This window comes from Galeopterus variegatus, unplaced genomic scaffold, assembly GCF_000696425.1.
Source record: "Galeopterus variegatus unplaced genomic scaffold, G_variegatus-3.0.2 Scaffold202, whole genome shotgun sequence".
Taxonomy (NCBI): Eukaryota; Metazoa; Chordata; class Mammalia; order Dermoptera; family Cynocephalidae; genus Galeopterus; species Galeopterus variegatus.
The window spans coordinates 99,600-122,952 of NW_007726313.1; the positions used below are offsets into that span (position 1 = coordinate 99,600).

The window sequence follows — 23,353 nt, forward strand, 5'->3', positions numbered from 1 at the left end:
TTAAAATAACTGAGAAGCCTCATATGGATGAGCAAAATCACTCGTTGCCAGTGTAGATCATTAAAACAGAAGGTGGTAAAAAACTCTACTAAGAATCTGGCCCTCTTTTATCAATAATTGCATATGTATGAATAAATGATATCAAATTTATACCAAATGATATCAAATTTCTACACAGAAACTAATTACATCCCCCCTTCCCCCACAAAAAACCCTGCAGGGGCTAGAAACATCTGTGGCTTTCATTGCACATCAAAATATTTCATCACTTGAAAATTGCTTTGCACTTTGGAATTGATGACACTTTGTGGATTTGAGATATCAGTTCTTTCAGACCTGCTGTGGTCCATTCTAGCCCATCTTCCCAGAGCTGACATGGAGAGGCCCGAGGACAACGGGACGAGGCAGAGGCTCTGCTTTCCACTCGTCAGTCCTCGAAGCTAAAGTCGAGGCACAAATGCCAGGAAGAGAAATCCTAAGTTGTAGTTCCTCCATTGTGGCACTTCATTACTACCCTGTGACACCCAAACTCACCTTTTTAAGGCTACAATAGCAGCATCTAAAAAGAGATGCCCATGCCCTGAGCCATTTGAGAAGACAGCCCAAAGGGCAGATGGCAAAATGATCTGAAAGCAACCATATAGTAGCTCAAAAGACTACGCAATTCTCACATAGGGAAAGGTGGGAACTCTGTCTTCTGAGATTGGGGAAACTGTTCGGGTTTGGGGATCAACCAGAAGATAGCAATGATGATGAATTATTTACCACTTTAGGAAACTTTTCAGGAATGAATTTCATCCTTGCATGATTGTCCTTGTAGAAGGAAACAGCTCAATTTTGCTTCATAAGTGTTTTATTGTCAGCACACCATAGCTTAGAAATTTGTTTCTACTATGATCACATGTGTAAACTGCAGGGAATGAACTTTCAAGTAATATGGCACAGGCTCTATGCAATCCTGCTAGAGGAAGGAAGTAAAAACATCATTTGTTCCCCATGGTTCCTGGTATCTCACTGTAGCCTGGGTAATGAGAATGTGCATTTGGTTCAAAAGTCAGAATAACCTCTCTCCTGACAACCATAATTCCTTTTATTAGATATTCGTTACTGAGCATTAAACAGCACAAATCCAATGATAAAGTGCAGGCCAGTGCACAGGCCTGTAGTTTAGTCCAGCTTGGGTGTGAGTGCACGGACACATGTACACAAATACAGACATACACACACCAAAAAAAAAAAACACAACTTGCACATTTCATCATCCTGTAAACTACAGCATTTTATAAAGCTACATACTTTGTAAAAATAACACCCACCCTGGTGCACATGCATACATACTTTCTTTTCCTCATCAATACAGCAAGTCCAATTTATTATAAAAGAAGCGGGCGGGGGGACACTTCCACCAATGGGTTTATTTAAAAGAAAGCAAATTAAACAGAACTATGATGATAACAGCAGATGTCTAGTTATAATTCACATCCCTAATGCTGCTTAATATATTCATGAACAAATCAAATGTATTACCAGGAAAAGAATGCTACTGTTAACACCCAATGGTTACTGGTTTCAGTTGTGTTCTCAGGCAAAATGTTCTTTCCCCAGCTCCTAACACTATTTATTTTCCTTCCTGCCAATCTCGAAAACAACTCATCTTGTGTGTCGTTTCTTCATAAATGCTTCCTGGTGTTTGATTGCTTTGCCTATGTGGTATTTGATTTCAAACTGTCATTTTACCTTTATAAACATTTAGAACTTTCCAAGCATTGAGGACAATGCCCAAAAGTCATACGAAATCAGGCTGTAATTAGATCAGCAGAGGATGTTTTAAAGCATATGTAGCTTTCTGTGTATACCAGAAAGCTCTCTTTTTGTCCAATACTGCATTCCCAGTTCAGGCACAGAACAGTAAATTAACATCTGGGGACTCCAGCAAACAGGTCCTGGTACCAACAATGTTTAATTTATTATTACTGCAAAAGAACAGTTTTCCCATGATTAGTGAAATAGAAAACATATTTAAGGATCTGTCCCCAGCCCATTAAAAAAAAAAAAAAAAGTGGGACCAGGGGAAAGAAGCAGAAAACAAGAGAAAAATAGAAGTAATTATCAGTTACCACATGATTTTTGTAGTAAACAATAGAATATGACGTGCAATAGTGCAATTTTCCTTTGCTAGTCCAGCAATGCAAGTCTTAATAGGAAGTCCACTGATGTTACTTTTTGCATTTTAGGATTTAGTTGCGTGCTTGCCGGGGGTTAGAATTCCTGCCAGACTTCTGACTTTGGGTAGAATCAGTAATGCTAGAATCACTTTTAGTCAGTCCAAGATGACGGAGCTTCATATCCCAGCGCTGTAAAATTTAAAAAAAAAAAAAAAAAAAAAAAAAAAAAAAAAAAAAAAAAAAAAAAAAAAAAAAAAAAAAAAAAAAAAAAAAAAAAAAAAAAAAAAAAAAAAAAAAAAAAAAAAAAAAAAAAAAAAAAAAAAAAAAAAAAAAAAAAAAAAAAAAAAAAAAAAAAAAAAATAGCCACTTGCACATATCAACAAGGGTCATCATTTCTGTGATTCTAACAACTGGGTAAGACTGCAAAGTCAGATCCCTAAAGCATTTTACTACTTTTCCAAAATATAAAATTCATATCCCTGAGTAACAATGAAACTGATGTTATATGAACAGAATTATCTGATTTTAAAAAGTACAAAGTTGGCCATCTATAATATATTCAGTAATGTTTTTATATCAAACCTTAAACTTTAAATTTCCATGTCTGTAAATGATGATACAAATATTTACGTAAATTTTGGGTATTTCCTGAGGTAACACACACAGGTCTGGTGCTTCACAGGTGCTGAACAAATGATAGATTTATATAGATAATTTGAAGGAAAGGCTATTTTTCATCCTCCTCTCTTAAGACACATAACGTAGCCTTTTAAAACCTGTGTGACTTGAGCAGTAAAAAAAAGAAAAAGAAATTTTTTGAAGGTATACGGTCTTTTGAAAATATTTTCCTAAGTAATATCTACCAAATGCAACAAACAAAACAGAGAAGGTCTAGCCCTTATTCTAAGTTCTACAAAGCAGGCATTATCGATATTTTTAACAATTGCAATCAAGTTTACTAATATTTCATTTTAACAATGTCAATGTTTACATGTAATATAATAAATGGAAGTTATATTATGGGTATATAGGTGTATAAAGACTATAGCTGTACTTCTCAAACTTCAATGAACATAAAAATCACGTGGAGATCTTGTTAAAATTGCAGGTTTTAATCTTCACTAGGTCTGGGGTGGGAGCCGAGATTTGGATAAATAAATAGGCTCTCAGGTGGTGCCTATGTTCCTGGTCCAGGGACCAACCTAAGTAGCAAAGAGCTAATGTCAGATGGCCCAAATTAAAATGCTAACTTCATCACATACCAAGAGAAGTTTCTTGAATTTTCTAGACCTCATTTTCATCATGTATACATTGGAATTAATCTGCTTATAAGACTATTCTGAAGATTGATGAAAAATGTATAAAGTGCTTAGCACATAATAAATTAGCCATTATTTTCTATCACTGAAAATAATTATCTCAATACATTTTACTCCATAATCTTGTTTTTATATTTTAAGAAAAGTCTGATTCTCAGCTCCACAAGGCAGACCAAATATCTTGATTTGAACGGTCTGCTATAACAGAGACTTAGGCAAACAATCATTTGCGTAGAAAAACTATAAAAAGGTATTTTTTTAATTCTAGATCTATCTGCTAAGAGCAAAAAACAGCTAAAAAGGGCAACTCTGATTTAAAAAAAACTAACATCCTCCACAAGACTCTTTTTTTACATCCTTGAATTGACTAGAAAACTAAAATAATGATCTCAATAATTCAAGGCAAAAGAGATTTTTCACTCAAACCATTCAGCTCTGAGTATCTGCATATGAATTAAAAGTCGTTCAAGTTATTGGTTTATTCTGTTTAGCATGTTTAAATCCAGACTGAGAATATAAACGATCTCACAATAACAACTCTATGAGCCCACTGTAGAAAGCAATGGGAAAGGTTCGCCTTCCTAAGAAACAGGACAAACAAGCCATGTGTTCTATCAACAACATAATATTGTTTTGGTACCAAAAGAGGAGCAGTAAGGCTTGCTACATGCTTTGCAGCAGGGATATTGAAAGCTCTTCCAACTGGTACAGGAATTTAGGACAAATTCCTGCTCTGCATTAGCAAACAGAAAACCAAATTAAAAGGACAGTAAGATTCCAGCAAGATTCCGAAGAAGAGCCATTTTTTCATTAATAAAAACCAAACTAATTGAAGAGAGATGCAAATGGAGAATGGCCACAAGTCAGAACTTCAAATGCATCTCACTTTTGACAAATGTACTGGAGGAAAAAAGAACTTACTGGAGGGTAGTTTCTCCCTACAAGATAATGCCCTCTACATTTTTGTAGGTCACTTAAACCCAAATGTGTCCACTGTGTCAAGTGCCAGATGTATAAGATAAACTGCCCAGGGGTGTTTAACTTATCCAGTAAATGTTTCCCAAGCCTTCAAACTCACAGAAGGAAGAGGATGTATTATGTTTGGTACAGTTCCCACTCCCCCTACCCCACACTTATCCTTTTAGATTCTCTGAACACCTATTCTTTTCCTGGACATTCTTTTCTTTGGAACAAATTTGCTTAGTGCAGTAAGGAGAAATGAAACCTTCTAAAATAATTTACTACGTGACTTTTTTTAACATATCAATTTCAGAATCTAAGAGTTATTGGCTTAAAAACAAAGCTACATTACATTCTAAGAACCTAATTTGGTCAGATCTCTCATATGTGGATTTAAGTGTCTGAACCCTGTACATAGAAATTGGTGTCTGTGCATTGAACAACAATGGTATTTTCTAACCATCATTTTTTCCCTCCTCTTCTCACCAAACTGCAATTTATTAAAGAAAGCAATATACTCAGTCAAAACACTACATTTCCTAGCCTTTCTTATAGCTAGGGATGCACATGACACCCAGTCCTGACCAGCAGTCCTACGCTGTTGGGTGGAGCTCTTGGAAATCTATTTTACCTAACCTTGTTTTCTGCCTGAAATGTAGTTGTGACGCTGGAGGTGGAGCGGCCTTCTTGTGACCTCCAGGAGCACATAAGTATGGAAGCAATAACCTTAAAAATGGCAGAGCAGTATGCCATGAGGAGCCTGAAGCCCTAATGAGAATGTGCAGCCACCCTACCAGGACAACTACAGGGGGACTCCTTAAGAGAATTTAGGGCAACTGTAGTTAGATCTGTGATATACATACAGGGAACTCATTCCTTACATGAAAGAGACATTAAAGACACTCAGTTCTTAGAGTTAAGTAGATAATATATGTATATCAGGTTTTTAATATTTCTCATGTAATTGAGGGCTGCTATTTCATTTAAATGAAAGAGAGCTGGTTTTCTACTCTTGTTTTCTGTGTATTACTTTGAATATAAAATATAGGCTTACCTTAACTTTTTTACCAAGTCGATCCTTCCATTTCTCAGCTATAGAGCCTTCCACCAAGAGTAATCTGCATTTTTTAAAGAAGCAACCATTTTTCAAAAATTAAAACAAACATATTACTGAAAAATACAAGGAATCAGTGCCAAGAAAGACTCATACACATATTTATTCTAGAATAGGACAGCCAAGTTTTAGAACAGTAATTCATAACCATTTGGGAGTCATGAACCCCTTTAAGAAACAAATGAAGTTACAGCCCCAGAAAAATGCATACCCATAAATTGCACACATACACTTTTCTATCCAATATGTGAAATTTAGAAATCCTACTAAAATCGATCTGTAACCAAGACAGACAGATCCCAAGATAAGAATACCAGAGTAAGATTTCTAGAAAGAAAAATAGGGAGAGTAGGACAGGCAGAAAAATTATTCTGAATCCTTAAGGAGTGAATTACCTGGAACGTTCCTCGTCTTCATAGCCCATGATGATATATTCCTCATTTACATTAAGTGGAGGACACAGGCAGCCAGAGCTGGTGTAAAGGTTGATGGTATCCCTTGGAATGTTTACCAGAGAAGCCTTCAGAATCTCCTTCACCTCCACTACTGCAGTCACATCATGGCACTTTGTCTTTACCTCTTTAACTTTAGCCCGAATGACTGAGATAAAAGACAATAAAGCTGATGTAATAATATGACAAACAATAGGTGTCCCATTCCAAAAAAAAAAACAAAAAACAAAAAACAGTAGGCTTCTTTCTAGTCAGTTTCTATCCACTTGATGCTGAATGAATGAACAGAAAAAGTCAACCAGATTTTTGCCTTAGATGTAGTAAGTGCCATATTAAACAACACACCTGCCCCCATAATGCTCGATTGTGATCCCCTTCCAATGTGTGTACATATATATTTCTTTGTGTATATGCATATTTGTCTGCATGTTTCATTCTGAGAAATCCATCTAGTAATCAAGCTTGAGCTGATATAATTTTCCTCCAGAATTTCATTTTGAATGCGTAAAGGCGTGTGTGCAGTTCTACTTGCTGCCCACAGGAATTTAAATTATATGAATTTCAATGTATGTAAAGACCTAGTACTCAAATATGCTTTGCTTCCTCACCAGCATTTTCCATCAGGTCTATTAACAGATTTTCTCGAGTTTGGGGTCATTTTAGTGTTACAAATTTGTCCTGTTCAACATTGTTCCCAAACTAGTTCTGCAATTCTATCACCTTCCCCATCTTAGCTTACTGTTTAGACATTAACACCTTTCTTCCTTTGTTTCAGTACAAATCATCTCCTATACTCTTCTTTAGCTATACTTCATTTTCTACTTGAATAAAAATCATCATCACTAGACCTTGTTTCCTCCATCTGCTTTGAAGTCGGACACTCCAACATTCCTTTCCCTCATGTGCCATGTAATATGTTCTAACATGTCAATTGCATTAATCTACCTTTCTCAGTGGATATACTGGCACTCAATTTTTTCTCACAAGATTCAGCTTCATTTCTCAATATAAAAACAAATTGCCTTCAGTAGTAAAGTCAAAGTATTTGAGTCAGAATCTAGAAAATATAGATCTGCTTCTTTTCTGCATCTCTCTCCTTTGGAAGAGCCAAATTCTTTAAATTCCTACTTGTGGTAAATGAACTTTTTAAGGAGAAGTTTTTAAAAGCTGAGAAAGAAGTAAAAATGTCAATTAGTAAGAAGCCAATGGCATTTTCCCAGGTACCCTCTTTGTTCAAGTTCAATGGCGTTATACAGAGGAAAACACAATTTATCCAAATGAATCCACTTTTTGAATGCTTCTTAGGCACATAACTGCAAAGCACTTTAATCTAAGGACCTTCCCACATATTTTAGGGGTTTTGAATTACAAAAGATTGGGGGGAAAAAGTAATCCATGAAACTATAAAGCCAGCTAAGAAATCATTCCCCCATCAATGCTCCAACTCCATCACAAAAACTTAATATTCCACCAGTATAACACATGTATAACAGAAATTAAGTTACTAATTCTAAAAACTTTAAGACAAAACCTTATTTTTGCTTCACGGGTATTTCATTCTGCAGAGAATTAGTTGTTGTAAGTATGAGAACTTGCAGCAAACAAAATATAACTGCCCAGCTGTCCCTGCTTGGTTGAATTTGCAAGTGGAGTCCCTTTCTGTTCATGTGCTCTCTATGCTATATTTTAACAAAAGATAAGATCGCCCTTCTGGAAATGCCATTTGGGAGAATCAGATGATTAATTCTCAACCCTAGCTAGCAGACATTTTTTCGTGTCCTGGCTTAAGTGAATATGCTTCATAGCATCCATCAACTATTAGAGATTAGTGAGCTGTGCAAATGTTCTCAAACTAATGATTTATTTACCCAGTGTGTCTACTATTTTCATTAGAAATTTTTAGCACATGTACCCACTCCAAAATAAATATCTCTCCACAAGACCTACTTTATTATTCAAGTAATTTTGTTAAAGCTCTAGAGTTTTTAACTAAAATAATCTGAATGAAGCAGACGTTTTGTCTGAATTATCCATTGCCCCTTCCCCCCACTGTCTTTTCTGTAGACACTTGCAGATATAGAAGATTAAAATAAACATATTTTGTAAGTAAAAAAATATTTCCTTTTAAGAGTTGTTCCTTCTATAATCATTTGAGTGTCTGCCTTCCCAAAGAAACTATAAGTTTACCCTTTTCTTTCTGTGACTGGTACGACCATTTCTTTCTGTGACTTGTAACCACTGGTATTTCAACTTTCAACAAAAATAACAACACCAACCACTGTAGCACTAAGGAAGTTGGATAAAGTAAAATTTGATAATAAATAAGTAAAATAAATACCACTAATTTTCCTTGATACAAAAATTTTATTATGTTTTTATTTTTAGAGTAACAGTACTTAAAGTTCATATAAGCATTTTTCAGTCTTAAAAAGCCAATCTTCTAAAAATTAAGACTTCTCTATTCCCTGAGGTTTTTCACATCAATTTGTATAGGGATAGGTCTTTGACTTCTTAGCATTTGACTTTAGATAAACACAACCTTTCAACCTTGGAAAGTATGCCCATGATTGGCTAAAAGGAGCTAGATTCCACTTAAGACATGTACTAAGCAAAAAGTAAAAATTTATTCTACTGAAGAATAACTTGGGAAACTAGGTGCATTTATTTTAAAGAGATTTAACTACACAGAATTTTCTACATTATACTTTTTAATCCACAGGATTTTCAAAGATATCAAAAATTACTCTTACAAAATCTTGCCCATTTCTTTCAAGTCTCAAAAGTATAGTCTGCTTTATATATTCGATATTCTTTAAACTAAGGCATGTAAACACAATAATAAAACTCATTTTAATAATAAAGTTCACTTTAAAAGTCTATTTAATCTTCATAGTTACTCGTTGACCTGCCATCAATAGTATTCTGCAGAAATAGAAACATAACTTTTATTAATCTCATAGATACTAGAAAAAATCAAAATAAAATGTCTGTGGAATACAGTAAATAAATTAGTCCCTTATTTATTAACTGGGAAACTCTATTAACTGCCCCTTCTAAGTATAATGATAATCGATATTTATGACTCTGAAACACACCAGTACACAAAAGTACAGTATGAGCAATCAAAGAAAAGACAACTTAGTTTCAATAATCATTGATAAAATCAGGATAATACTACATCTCACGGGGCAGTTGAGAAAATTATATAAGATAGTGTATGAAAACCACTTAGCACAGTTCCTGGCACAAAAACAGCAGGCTTTTTCATCCTTCAATTAAGTTTGTCAGCTACATTTGGACAGGTAGCTCTTCCTAACTAAATTAATATTTAGTTATCAGAATGTCAAATTTTTAGGTCAAGCTATATAACAAAACTTCTCCTTAACTGAATACGAACAACTTCTATAAGTGTTACTTTCCAACTCTGTCCATGTTTTTTCATGGGATAAATTGACTGAAGATACCAAGTTTGACTCTTTTAATCATTTCTATGCAGAGTGCTCTTCTGTTCACCCCAGTGAAGCACAACTTGTGGCCCATGCAGCTCCAAACACTTTAGCCCAAATGCTCCTCAGCCTCCTTGACAGAGAAGAGTCCCCTCTATTTTGAAATTTATCTCTATGTATTTAATTGCATGATTCTAAGATGCCAACAATGCTGCTTGATATGCTTCAAAATTAAGCATTTGTTAAGAATTTTGCCCACGTGAGACATCTTAATTGGTTGGGATCAGGGGCCTAAGTTTTTAAAAACTTTCCTTTGGGGCCGGCCCGGTGGCGCACTGCTACAGTGCGCCGCTTGGGAGCGCAGTGGCGCTCCCGCCGAGGGTTCGGATCCCACATACAGACCAGTTCCCGCTCACTGGCTGAGCGAGGTGCGGGCGCAACACCGAGGGTTGCGATCCCATTGCCGGTCCCGGTCCGGTACGGGCGCGACACTGAGGGTTGCGGTCCATTCCCGGACACGAAAAAAGACAAAAAGGAAAAAAAAATAAAATAAAAAAATAAAAACTTTCCTTTGTTTTTAAGCCTTATTCTTAAATAGCTCTATTCACTTACACATGCACAAACGCACACACACCCATGCCTTTACTAACACAGTAGTTTATACATCAACCATGAAGTTATCCTTACCGTAGTTGTAATTGTTCCGGAAATAGGTCTTCTGTGAAGCTCTGATAGGCTTACATTTGCAGCGTTCTGAAAAATACATTTTAGTCAGAAGCAGATTTTCAATATTAGCTGTCTTTTGTTTACTCACATTTTTTGGTAAGACTAGATATGAATTTGGTGGTGAGAAAGTGCTTCATAATTCTATGTGTCTGATCTCTTTCTCCTGGAACTACATTCATGTTCATTCTATCCACATAGCCTCTTATTCAATGTCAGTATGTTCACAAGCTCCCACTTTCTAACAAACCACCCAGATCCTGAGGAAACACTGTTGCCCCCAAGCATGAGAAGAGCATGGCCTCTGAATCCTGAAGGAGGCAGACCTGGTGCTGACTGAAGCAGAGTAAATGCCTACTGAGAGGCGATTTTCTGCTCATGCTCAGGCAGCTGGTTTACCCCTGTGCAGTACCGTCTAACATTCATGGACTGTTTACAGATACACAGCACTCCTCCAAATATTAGGTCCTGGATCCAAAAGCAATTCAAGGAGATAAGTAGGTATTATGACAACCCAGTAAACTCAATGAAGTTCCTAAGAAGGGGGCAGTGAGCCCTTCTATAGGTAGGACAGTTGCCACTTAACTCAATGGTATTTTTATGCATGTTGTACGAAATTACTATGCACGTATCTTGAAAAGAGAAATTTCATGTTTGAAAATAATCTGGTTAGTAGTGACCAGGACTCATATTTTATGTAATACAGATGTATATAATAAAAGTTCTAATCATCTCAAAATGTTTAATCTATAGGATAGATCATTTAACATCTTGGAGAGTAGATTATTATACCTTTTATAGAAGGACTACACTGCCAAGAATACTTAGCTAAGGATGGCAAATTGTCTTTAAAGTCAATACAAAAATAGAAAATAACACACCATTACCTTAGGAAATATTAGATTATATATAAAGATTTCTTAAAATGGTAATCTGAAAAACATCATTAAAAATTACATGGTATATCTTTCTTCTATTTTGACACAGAAAAGGGAAAAAAGAATGCATGAATTGGAGAAAAGCAGCCAACAAACCAAATTTTGTTTAAAAAATGTTCTATGTTAGTATGGAGACCAATAAAGGCAGAAGCTTATGCTGACCACTTGATATTGTATTTTCTAAACAAAACAAATTCTATTTCCAATTGAACTTGTAGATAACATGCTTTAAAGTAGCAGTAGCAGTCCTGAGGAGAGCAGCACTCTGCCTGCCAGCTTTAAGTTCCAGAAATAAACATCTCTGTTGTGAATAGGTAGTGCCAGCAACTGTTGTTCTCGCCCCTGAGAGAAGGGAGAGTTTCTCAGTGAGACACACAGCACCTTCCCTTGCTCTGCAGGGAATAACAAGCCCACTCAATAATGGGTAACATCAGTGCTTGTTGCTATTTTGAAGAAAACTACTCGAAAAATAACTTTCTTATGAGCATAACATTTGTATTCCCATTTATTTATTTATTTATTTTTATTGTTTTATTTTAACTTCTCAATATATATTTTAGTTGATTTTCTTGACCCTTTACCCGTTCGTCCCTCCTTCCCCCCCACATCATATCCATTCACTTGTCTCAACAAGTTCAAGGAATTGTGATTGTTGTGTCTTCTTCCCAGCCCAATCTTTGTTTGTGTGTTTATTTATTTTTAGCTCCCACAAATAAGTGAGAACATGTGGTATTACGCTTTCTATGCCTGACTTGTTTCACTTAATATAATTTTAAAAGAAAATTGGGGCCGGCCCGGTGGCACACTGGATAAGTGCGCCGCTTGGGAAGCACGGCGGCGCTCCCGCCCGAGGGTTCGGATCCCACATACAGACCGGTTCCTGCTCACTGGCTGAGCGAGGCGCGGGGGCAACACCGAGGGTTGCAATCCCGTTGCCGGTCCCCGGTCCGGTACGGGGGCAACACTGAGGGTTGCGATCCGTTGCCGGACACGGAAAAAGACAAAAGACAAAAAAAAAAAAAAGAAAATGGACAGTTATCCAGTTCTTGGCTTTTTGTAGAGTTGTTTCATTTTGTACTAAAAGGTTACAGACTTTTTAAGAGAGATGTTCTTGAGAATATTTCTAAAGAAATAAATGCTATGGTCTTTGATTAACAAATTATCTTCATACATAGATATGAACTTGTGATTTTTCTATTTAAATATAGATGTCTATCAAAAATAATGCATGTAGATAAATTACGTACACATTTATAATTCTTCAGAAATATGCACACGAGCTAATAAAAAAGTATTGGCAGTATATACAGCAACCATCACTGAATTGAATCTAATTTAATGTTGTTACCCATATAACTTTGCTTGAAGCATAAACAAATGGATTTCATAACACTTCCCAGGTAGAGTTTTATTATTATTATTATATTATAAAGTTATTTAGGAAGATTTCAAGTAGGTATTTACATAGCTATGTATACAACCACATATACATAGCTAGAGTATTACCTAATAGCTAATGAGCAAAGCAATTATATTCTTGAGACTAAATTTTGCTCACCTGCAATGCACTTATTACTCCTGCTGGTCTCTTCTGAGTCAGTGTCATACTATATATGAGTATATGAGCCCTTTCCATGCCAAACCCCTAGCTCTTGCTATAAGCAAATATCTATCTAGTTCAAGTAACTAGTAGCTCAATAAAATAACAGTAATAAGGAGTGGAATTTTATATTCCCAAGGCTCAAATATGGAAGAGCTTCCTTTCACTTACTTATGCCTACTCAACACAAACATAGCTGAGGGAGTTCATGGAAAGTGTATCTTAGAGTCATAGGTCTAAAGCATTATCCATCTGCTAAATTATGTTTACACACAACTGCATATATAAGGTACTTCAATAAGTTCGTAAAAAAGGGCCAGCCCATGGCTCACTTGGGAGAGTGTGGTGCTGATAACACCAAGGCCACGGGTTCAGATCCCTATATAGGGATGGCCAGTTGGCTCACTTGGGAGAGCATGGTGCTGACAACACCGAGTCGAGGGTTAAGATCTCCTTACTGGTCACCTTTAAAAAAAAAAAAAGTTCATAAAAAAAATAGAATTAAAAGATAATACAAATATTTCCATAACTTTTTGAAGTACCTTCATATATTTCCGAAAATCTAAGAACTGGGAAATTGCAAAGAATCAGAGGGATATGCTGAATATGTCATTACATTTTTTGTGCCTGCCACCCTAAGTCAGACTGCAACAGTTGTTTTTTGTTTTGTCTTTATCTGAGGGAAAAAATATTTAAAAGGTTAAAGGAGCTGGCTTTGAAAAAATAGGCTAGGAAGTGACAGAGAGATCTTCAAATGTCGGCAAAGTTTTAATATTAGCAGTTCGTTCACCTCTAAATCTAGAATTAAATGTAACATCCTGAACTGTGGGACAGGATGCAGCGCTACCTCCCATGCTCAACCATATGCCACTACCAGGCAACTGGCTTCAGTTCTTCTAACGTTCCCTCACTCCTCTCGCTGGATGCTTTCAGCCACTCTCAATGATCTCCCACTTCTCTGCTAATGAAACTGAAGACTGTTTATTATTCTAGTACAAACATGAGTTAATCACCCTAGTACAAATGTGAGTTTGCAAAGTTAACATGCCCAAAGCTCCATAGAACTTGGTCTGCCACTCAGGAGAAATGCCCCCTGGCACACTGCAGTGCCTGAGCAGTGAACAGCCTCAGTGTCTCCACAGTGAGGCTTCTTACATAGTTCAGAGTTGGGAAAAGATCACATCCTTCTTTAGTCAGTTTTGCTCATAAAAATAGGCTCATTTATCAAAAGTACATAGGGATAATAGTATTTTTGACATGCTCTTACAAGATCTATAGCATTCTAAGTACCTGATATAATTATGACATGTGATACTGGACCTTCACAATTTAATGCGAACTTCTTTGAGTTCAAGCTTACGGGTGACACAACTTTATAACTAGCCCTGACCTTTGTTTGAAATTGAACTCTCTTGGGTCTCATCCAGAGCTGTAAGACTATAATTAACTTCACCAGATTCAAAAACCCCATAACCTTTCATGCACCATAGCTTTGAAAGACTACTATCTTTGCGTGGATATTTTTCTGCTTTTTTCTATAAAAGACCTTAGACCTGTGCTCAAGATTTATTGTCAAAAAGTACGGAGAGGGGGTGGAAAAGAAAATACAATTCTATTTGGGTTACAGTTTTCGTTGTAATTCTTTCCAGACTGCCCCTTTATCATCAGATCGGAGTTTAAATAATTTTAATTTGTGCCAAATGCAGTGTATGTTTTATATCCTGGCATTTGACCCCTGAAACCCACTTGTCCTCTTTCCCTCCATTTTAAGAAACACAGGAGCATAATAAAATAAATTTTAAAAGATATAAAGAATAAATTTTGGGCTAGCTGGTTAGCTCAGCTGGTTAGAGTATGGTGTTATAACACCAAGGTCAAGGGTTTGGATCCCCTTACTGACCAGCTGCCCAAAACAATTAAAATTAATTTTTATAATTTTAAGATCTATATCCTTAACTTTTTCACTGAGATCCAGATCTATATGAATTTTCAACTGCCTACAAAAGGTGTCCATGGTCATGTCCTTAAATAATTTTAAACATCTGTTAACATTCATCACACCATGAATTTGCTGTTCTTCTATAGAAATGATAGCGATAATGTCCTCTGACTCCACAACCCTGGAATATCCATGCTTCTCTAAATAAGAGATGGGAAAGGGAAAGAGAACTAACATTTATTTAACTTTTTCAGTCACATACGAATTCATTCATTTTACAAATATTTATTGGGAATCTGCTATATTCTGGGCTCTGCAATAGGCATGTAGGACACATGATGAGCAATACAGACAGTCCAGAAGAGGATACAGACATTATACAATTGCACACAAAATAATTTACTGTCATACATGATACATGTTATGAAAGAAAAGTACAATGTGCATGAGTAATGAGAACATACAACTTGGTGACCTAAGCTAGTCTGGCCTTCAAATTCCTTTGAGGTAATTATATTTAAGCTTGAAATCTAAAAGGTGAATTGTAGTCACTAAGGGAGGAATTACATCTTACGTATAAGACAGAGAAGAAGTAGTCCATTAAGGAAGGTCAAGGGTTGTATTAGTCCATTTGGGTTGCTTATAACAAAATACCTGAAACTGCGCAATTTATAAAGAAAAACATTTATTGCTTACATTTTCTGAGGCTGGGAAGTCCAAAGTCCATCTGGTGGTGGCAACAGTGACCCAGGGGTCTCACATTGCAAGATGGTGGAAGCAGAGAGAGCAGAGAAAGACACCCACTTCCTCTTCTTTTAAAGCCCTCAGAACCACACCCCTGACCACCATTTTTAATCCATTCACTATGGCATGGTCCTACAATCTAATCACCTCTTCAAGGCTCCACCTTCAATTACCATAATAGGATTTCCCACCCTCTTAATAGTCACAGTGGGGGCTAAGTTTCTAATCCATAAAACTTGGGGGACACAATTCAAGCTTCAGGGAGTTTGGGGGGACATAATTCAGTCCACTACAAGGGTTCAGATCCCTCTACTGGCCGCACACACACAAGAAGTCCATTAAGGACACTAAGGAGCATCTGGCGATGTGGGAGGAAATACTAAAGAGGGTAGAATCAAAAAAGCTGAAAAAAGAGGGTGTTACCAGAAAAAAGGAGGGCAGTTCTCCATGTCAAATGACCCTCAGAGCTCAAATGAGTTAAAAGAGAAAAGGGTCCATTGAAGCCAGATGGTAACAAGATGAGAGGACCCTGAGCAAAAGGGAGAATAGGACTTTGAAAGCCAGGGTGCTTCATACACTACACACGAAGAGAAAGGACAGAGGGGGACTGATTTTGACAGGCTTATAAGTTTGTTAGTGGGATAATGAGAGAGTTACTTCCAATGGCTTTTACTTTCCCCTTGAATGACAAAGTTAAGTCATCAGTTATGGGGAATGAGGGGCTAAGAGAGGCAGGATGTGGAAGTTTGAAGAGAGAAAGTAAAGCAGTTATTTCATCAAGTGGAAAGGCAAATTTTCTAGTAGGTAGGATTGCTAGGCAAAGTTGATTGTCTATTTGAATTTTCTGTCTTGAACTTAAAGTAAAACCAGTTGCCCCCAGTTGAGTGATTTTCTCTAGCAACTAGAGTTGGGAATTTGCCAGGTGAGTATGGCAGAGGAAGAAAAGGCAAGAGAATTGAGGGTATTTTCAGGGGAATGATTATTACGGTAGACCATGAAATCTCAGGAATACAAAGAGGCCAGAGGCTGAATAGATAGTAAGTGGTAGTTGATGAACAGGCAGTCTCAATGGAGTAAAAAAAAAGAAAAGAAAAAAGAAGTTAGCAGTGATGGCACCAGAGCAAATCCGCTGAAAGGAAAAGAGGCAGTAGGCAAATAGAGGGATGCCCGCAGTTAAGATTGCAAAGCTTGCCCCACCGCTAGGTGGCAAGATCCAAAACTGCCTGTGGAAGTGAATGGCTGGGGTAGAAGAGACAAGCAGGTAAGTAAAGTGAAGAAGTCAATGAACTTGATGGATCATCTATTTATCATCAAAGTTATCAGAACAGCAACAGGGATCAGGGATGAATGTCACTGTGGTCTCATTCAGATAGTCCTCAAATGGAAGATGAGCAATATACCATTTGGCCTACCAGAAGGTCAGTTCCACTATCCTTCTAGAAACAATGAGATGGTAAAACATCCCTAGATTCCACCTATAGGACCACATTCCCTTGTTCCAAATTGCAAGGCATCAAATGGACACTTTATGGAAAGTCAATTTAAAACAAAAACAGAGTCAGTTTCCTAATCTCAATGACAAAAGAAAAAACCAGCAGCAACAACACAACTCCTGCAGAAGCAAAAACCAAGAACTACATTAAACAAGAAACTATATTTAAAAGGCTAGAATTTAGAAATCATATTGGTATTATGCTCATATTAGGGTGTACTATTATACAATTTAAAAAAATGAAATAATGCACAGAACTAAACGGACAAATCTCAAAAGCATTATGGGAAGCAAACAAAGCCAGTCAAAAAAGAGTATGTCCTGTATTCTATTTATGTGAAACTGAAGAACTGACCAGACAAATCTATAGTAATAAAAAACAGAACTGTACTTGACTCAGAGTGGGGTGGGTGATTGGGAACAAGGGAATTTCCAGGGGTGATGGAAATGTTCTTTATCTTGATCTGTATGACAGTTAATGGGTATAAGCATTTGTCAAAATTCAATGCAGTATACCCTTAAGATTTGTACATTTATAATTTACTGTAGTAAATTATACTTTAATAAAGTGACATTATCATAAAAATTCATGACATTCCTTTCACTTTTCCATAAAATGAAGTGTGTCATAACTTAGCAGCTATTCATTACATGTTTAAAATATTTATTTTAAACATACACATAGGGCAAAGACTATGATATTAAATTTTATTTTGGATTAAACAATATATGGAAAATGTGATGAAGTTGACTGGTGAACCCAGGTTATAAGGCTCTAGAAAGCAAAAGTAACATTTGTTCAACTAAGCTATAACAACAAACCTCAAATTTTGTAATAAAGGATTCAATTCATAGTAATTTGCACTTTCTAAATGGGACTTGCTTAAGATTGAGAGGGATAACACTATATTAATAAGAAAAGGAAATTCAGTTTAGTCCTTTAGGATTTATGTCTTTGGAAACTTTTAAATAAACTACCTTTCACAAGGTTTCTGGATCCACGAGTCACTGAGGATACCCAAAATATGGAGTCAATGCAATTTTGCCTGTTTTTCTCCATAACATCTGAAGTGTTGTTTTGTGATGTACTCTAAAGAATTCACAAAAAACCAAAATGGGCTTCACAGCCTTTAGAAGGTCACGTGTCTACTCAATGCCAACCATATATAGTATGCCTAATACAAGTTACTTTTTTTACATTCCTTACATTTTTGATGAATGGTGGGATGTGTGGACTAAAACCAACTATGTAGTTTCAGTCCTGGGGACTTAGGAAGATGATGGTGCCACATAATAAACAAGAAATGTGCAAGGAGGAAACGTTAACGAAAAGACTAGTTATTAAATACATCATCTTTGAAGTTATGTGTTGAATACCCAGGTAGAAGTGCTTATTGGAGGGGAAATGTGATTCTCTACCTAGGAGAGTGAACAGAACCAGAGTCACAAAAATGATAATTAAGCCTATGTACCTGGATGAACTCCAATAGGAAGAAATTATCACAAGGAGAGAGGAACAGAGGCCAGGCACAGAGCACTGGCTAGTGCCCACAGCTGGGGACAGAGGAGGAAAACTAAAACAATTTGAGTAACTGATCAAGGAAGACGATGTTTAGGAGAGAGAATTGGTCAAAAGTATCCATTGCTGCAAAGTAATGGAAAAAATCCTACAGTTGTAAGATACTGTATAAAATGATAAAAATACTATTTATCTATCCTAATTTTTATTTTGCAAAAAAGTAAAGAGGTTACCCCAAGTTAATTCAGACTCCATAGTCAGTAAACATTTGCACCAAAGAAAAAAAACTGAATTCTTTTCCAACACTGGTAGGAAGCCAGTGGAGAGGAAAGAAGTTTTAGAGAAAATATGGTTCAATACTACCCAAGCTAAGCACAGGTCATCCCTATAAACAAGGGGCGGCTGGAGCAGCCATCAGGAAGCTCCAGTCACTCACGAGGAGTTTCTCTGGAGCACTTTAAAAATAGGGCCAGGAAGAGGTTATTGAAAACTCTGGGAGAGTATCCGACTCACACTAGGGGACACTGCTCACGTTTCCCCAATTTGAAGATACATCAGAATGGAGCTCAGAGGTCAATACAATCCAACTTACATTAGGAAACAGACCCAGAGAAGTAATTTGATCATGCTCATTTAGTTAATGAGTGCCAGAATTTACCAACTACAGTATATCTCCTCTCTGGAGAAATTTGTGGTTTTCAAATGTAAAAGCTCATAAACTGATCACCATCACAAACTAGAAAAGTGAGACAATTACTTTTTGGAATTCTTTAATAAAAAGCATACCTTTTTTTTTTTTTTTTTGACCTATTTGAATACCTGCCTGACTTTTCTGTGCTGATTTGACAGATCAAGTGTCTCAACAGAATAGAACAAAAATCGTTTTTCTCCATGTTCCATGCTGTGGAAATAGAGAAGATCTATTTCTTATTATGACAGTGGATTTACAACAGTAAAACACACTCATAAATCGGAAGCTGCTCAGACAGTCATTATCTCCAAAAAAAGAAAAAGAAAAAGAAATTGTTAAGCTTTGAGGCAAAGGATAAATTAGCTGGAGTGAAAGAATTTCTTTTCCAAATTCCAGACAGAAACAGCTTGACACTTTGGAAAGAGGTCGTTATGTGGGTTACAATGTTTTTGTGCCTTCCTCGCTTCCTGTTTGATCATGATCAACCTCAGCTGTTACATTTCTCCAAAGTATAAAATGTTCAAAATGAACAAAGTATATTCTTTTTGGAACATGTGAATATGTTAGTGTTTTTTTATAAACAGAATGAACTTTGGTTTGGGCTGTTTATTTTAATCACTCCCCTTACACCACAGAACAGGAAAACAGTTTAAAAAGAGGAACAGTAAACACTGACCCCAGGAACACTAAGTTTGTTCGAGGTAGTTTTACATCGTGAACTATTTTAGTATATTGTTTATAGCGTTGTCGATGCTTTTTTCCCTCTTTCACATGTTGAAGTGCTATATAATTCTAACCTTAGCTTCTGTACAAATTGATAGCATATGCATGCCCTTGACCAGAAACTTTGACTCACCAATTGCGCTATTATACAAATGAACTTTCTGGTTTGTTTTGTGCAAACATGATAGGAGTAATCTTTAAAATAGCAGCATTACTGGACACCAATGATTTCCAACTGATTTTATGACACTGAAAAACATTCACAATTAAGAGGGTAACAACATAATTCTAAATAATTTTAATTCACTTCTTAATAAGATAAATATTCATTGGAGCACCTCTGATGGACACTGCTTCACATCAAACACTTGTTACCCTAATAAGATTCAGTGGAAGTCAACAGTGAAAGCGGTCCCAATCTAATGAAAACGGATATTTCAAGTTTATTTAAAACTTAAAATAAATGTTCTGCTTCCACATATAAGACACATTACAAGGTAGGACATACTGACCGAAATCAACACAAATTATTACAGGAAAGTGAAATACAAGAAATATACAGTAACTAATGTGGTTATAATATTCTTGTAGAAACAAATGCAACATTAATCATAGTAACAAAAACTGGAAACAACCCAAATATCTAGGAACATTAGAATGAATAAATAAAGAGTGGTACATTCAATGACAGAATACTATATAGCAATGAAAATTAAAAACTACTCCTATATGCAGCATAAGAGCAAAGGAAGCCATATGGACACAAAAATATACACACCGTAGGATTCCATTCATCTATAGCTCAAAATCAAGTGACATTAATCTATGGTATTAGAATTCCTGTTAGTAGTTAGTTACCTTTGTGAAGAAGGGTTGGGGGTAGTAATTTGGAGGCTTCTGGAATAATGATGCTATATATCTTGGTCTGTGTGGTTGTTACAAGAGAGTGTTTACTTTGTGGAAATGCACTGAGCTGCATACTTATGATTTGTGCACTTTTTTGCATGTATGTCATACTTTAAATGTTTGTTTCACAGTAAGATAGAATAAGTAGAGTCCATCCTGATTCTCCCAGTGAATGCAGCTATAAAACCTGAACAGAATGCATGGAGCAGCTATTTAAGAATTCTGAAAAGTAAATAGTAGCAGGAAGATTGGGGAAGAAATCCAGTGCCATCAAACTGACAGCAGGTTCATCATTTTTCCCCTCTAGTATCCAACAATCTGGTTTCAACACAGCGTGTAACCTGAATGTGGACATTGGGCAGACAGAGTACTCTGAGAGAAGCCTTCTAGTTCTGGTCCAAGAAGTGGGAAAAGGGTCCCTAACACTCCAGTCTCTTGCGCTCCATCCCTCAAGCCATCCTGGGACAGCGGTAATAGAAACAGCTGTAGCAAGGGAGGCCCTCGGGAGCCTAAAACTTTGATGCAGGAGAACCTTCCTCCCTGATTGGAGGACTTGTGGTACCAAGAGGTTGGGACAAACCCCCGCTGCTTTGTCTTCATGTCCTCCTACCACTTTGTCCCCAGATGCAGGAGCAGTCACAAGAAATGAATTGCAGAGTGGGATAAGTAAAGTCCCAGCTTTCTGGCCAAAGGACCAAAAGGGGGAGTTCCTTTTCAGAAGAAAAGTACTGCAGAGATCACAGAGAGGAAGGAGCTTGGTAAATGACCTTGTGAGGTTGTTTATGAATTGCTGAGTTCACCCCTGGGTATGTGTGAACCCAACATAAAACAATATACTATCGACTTTGAAAACCGAACAATGGGATATGTCACTGCCCTGATTTCACACTGGCCAATGGGTGGTGCACACACAGGATAGATCTGAAAGGTACTGCACAGGCTTTGGAAATGGAACTGACATCAAAATCACAACTCACAGAAGACTAGTCAGAATTTTCAGGCTGAACCTAATTAGGTTGACTCCTGCTAAAATAAAACTTGAAATAAGACCCACAGTCTTATTACATAATATTTCAAATGTCCAGGATTCAATCCACAATTACTGTACATATATGAAGAACCAGGAAAATCTCAACTTATATGGGAAAAGGCAATCAGATGACACAGACTTTTAAATTATCCAGGAATAACTTTAAGGCAGCTATTATAAAACGCCCTAAAAAGTAAGGATGAACACCCGTGAAATGAATGGAAAGATAGAAAGCCTTCACAAAGAAATACAAAATACAAGTTATAATGAAGAATCAAATGGAAATTTTAATTTTGAAAAATACAGTAACAAAAATATACCTGAAAATGATCAATAGCAAAGTGGAGATGACTAAGGAAAGAGTCAATGAACTTAAAGACCAACAGAAATTATCTAATTTGAAAAACAGAAAAAAACTGGGGGAAAAATGAATAGAGCCTCTGAGGCCTACAGGACAATACCAAAAGATCTAACATTCTTATCATAGAACAGAGTATGGTGTAAAAAGTAAATATTTGAAGAAATAATTCCTAAGCACTTCCAAATTTGGCAAAGGTATAAATTTATAGATTCGAGATGTTTACTTAACACTAAACAGGACAAATGCAAAGAAATCAATGCCTAACATGTCATAATCAGACTGGAAAACTAATGACAAAGTAAAACATCTTAAAAGCCACCAGAGCAAACTGATGCATTACTTAAAGGGAAACAGTGATTTGAATGTCTGATTTCCCATGAGAAATACTGAAGCCAGAAGCAAGCAGAATATTTCTTGAGTGCTAAGTGAACTACCAACCCAGAATTCTATATCCAGTGAAAATATCCTTCAGGAATGAAGGTGAAATAAAGACATTTTCAGGTGAAGGAAAACTGAGAGAATTTGTAGCCACCAGAACTGCTTTAAAAGAAGTGCTACAGAAATGCTAAAGAAAGTTCTTCAGACAGAAGAAGTTTGGAGCACTGGACAAAAAGAAAGAACAATAGAAATTATAAACATCTGTATAAATACAGTATTGCTATTGTTCTCCTCTTGAGTTATTTAAAACATATTTTAAATAAATAAGCACTTCCATGCACTTCTCCATTAAATACAGGTGAAAGAAATATATATTATCTCATGGGTGTGTATATATTTGTGTGTGTGTATACATGTATCTCACATACACACGTGTGTGAGAGAGAGAATAGAGAAACACTTGACCCAAAAGAAAAGAAAATGGGAATGCAAACAAGGGAAACAAACAGAAAACAAGTGAAGTGGCAGATCTAAATAAAAACACATCAATAATTATATGTAAATGGTCAAAACACACCAGAAGACAAACATTGACAGGATGAATAAAAACAAGATCAAGAACAGCAACAAAAATGACCCAACTACATGATATTCACAAGAAATTTACTTAAAACATAGTGATAGATGTTTCCTTCTCCAAGGCTGGGCTGTGCTGCTGGCCCTTGCTGGGATCTGCTGGTTTCCCCCAGTGTTCACAGTGCCTGCCCCACCCACAGAACAGGGAGGTAAAAAGCAGTGGGAAGGGCTGCTCCACAAGTGTGTCCAGTGTGCACAGCAGATTCACTCCATGGTG

The 23,353-nt window shown here is 36.5% G+C and overlaps 1 protein-coding gene across 1 annotated transcript in view; it reads right to left on the reverse strand.

Annotated features, from left to right (window-relative positions):
- Window positions 1-1,069: 1,069 nt before the first annotated feature.
- The window catches only part of FRZB (frizzled-related protein), a 35,939-nt gene continuing 13,655 nt past the window's right edge, over window positions 1,070-23,353 (reverse strand). The window contains exons 3-6 of the mRNA XM_008565722.1: window positions 10,144-10,209; window positions 5,954-6,158; window positions 5,499-5,562; window positions 1,070-2,354 (exon numbers count right to left, since the gene is read on the reverse strand). Of these exons, the coding sequence (XP_008563944.1) occupies window positions 2,238-2,354; window positions 5,499-5,562; window positions 5,954-6,158; window positions 10,144-10,209 (452 nt within the window). The 3' untranslated portion in view covers window positions 1,070-2,237. The remainder of the gene's footprint in view (window positions 2,355-5,498; window positions 5,563-5,953; window positions 6,159-10,143; window positions 10,210-23,353) is intronic.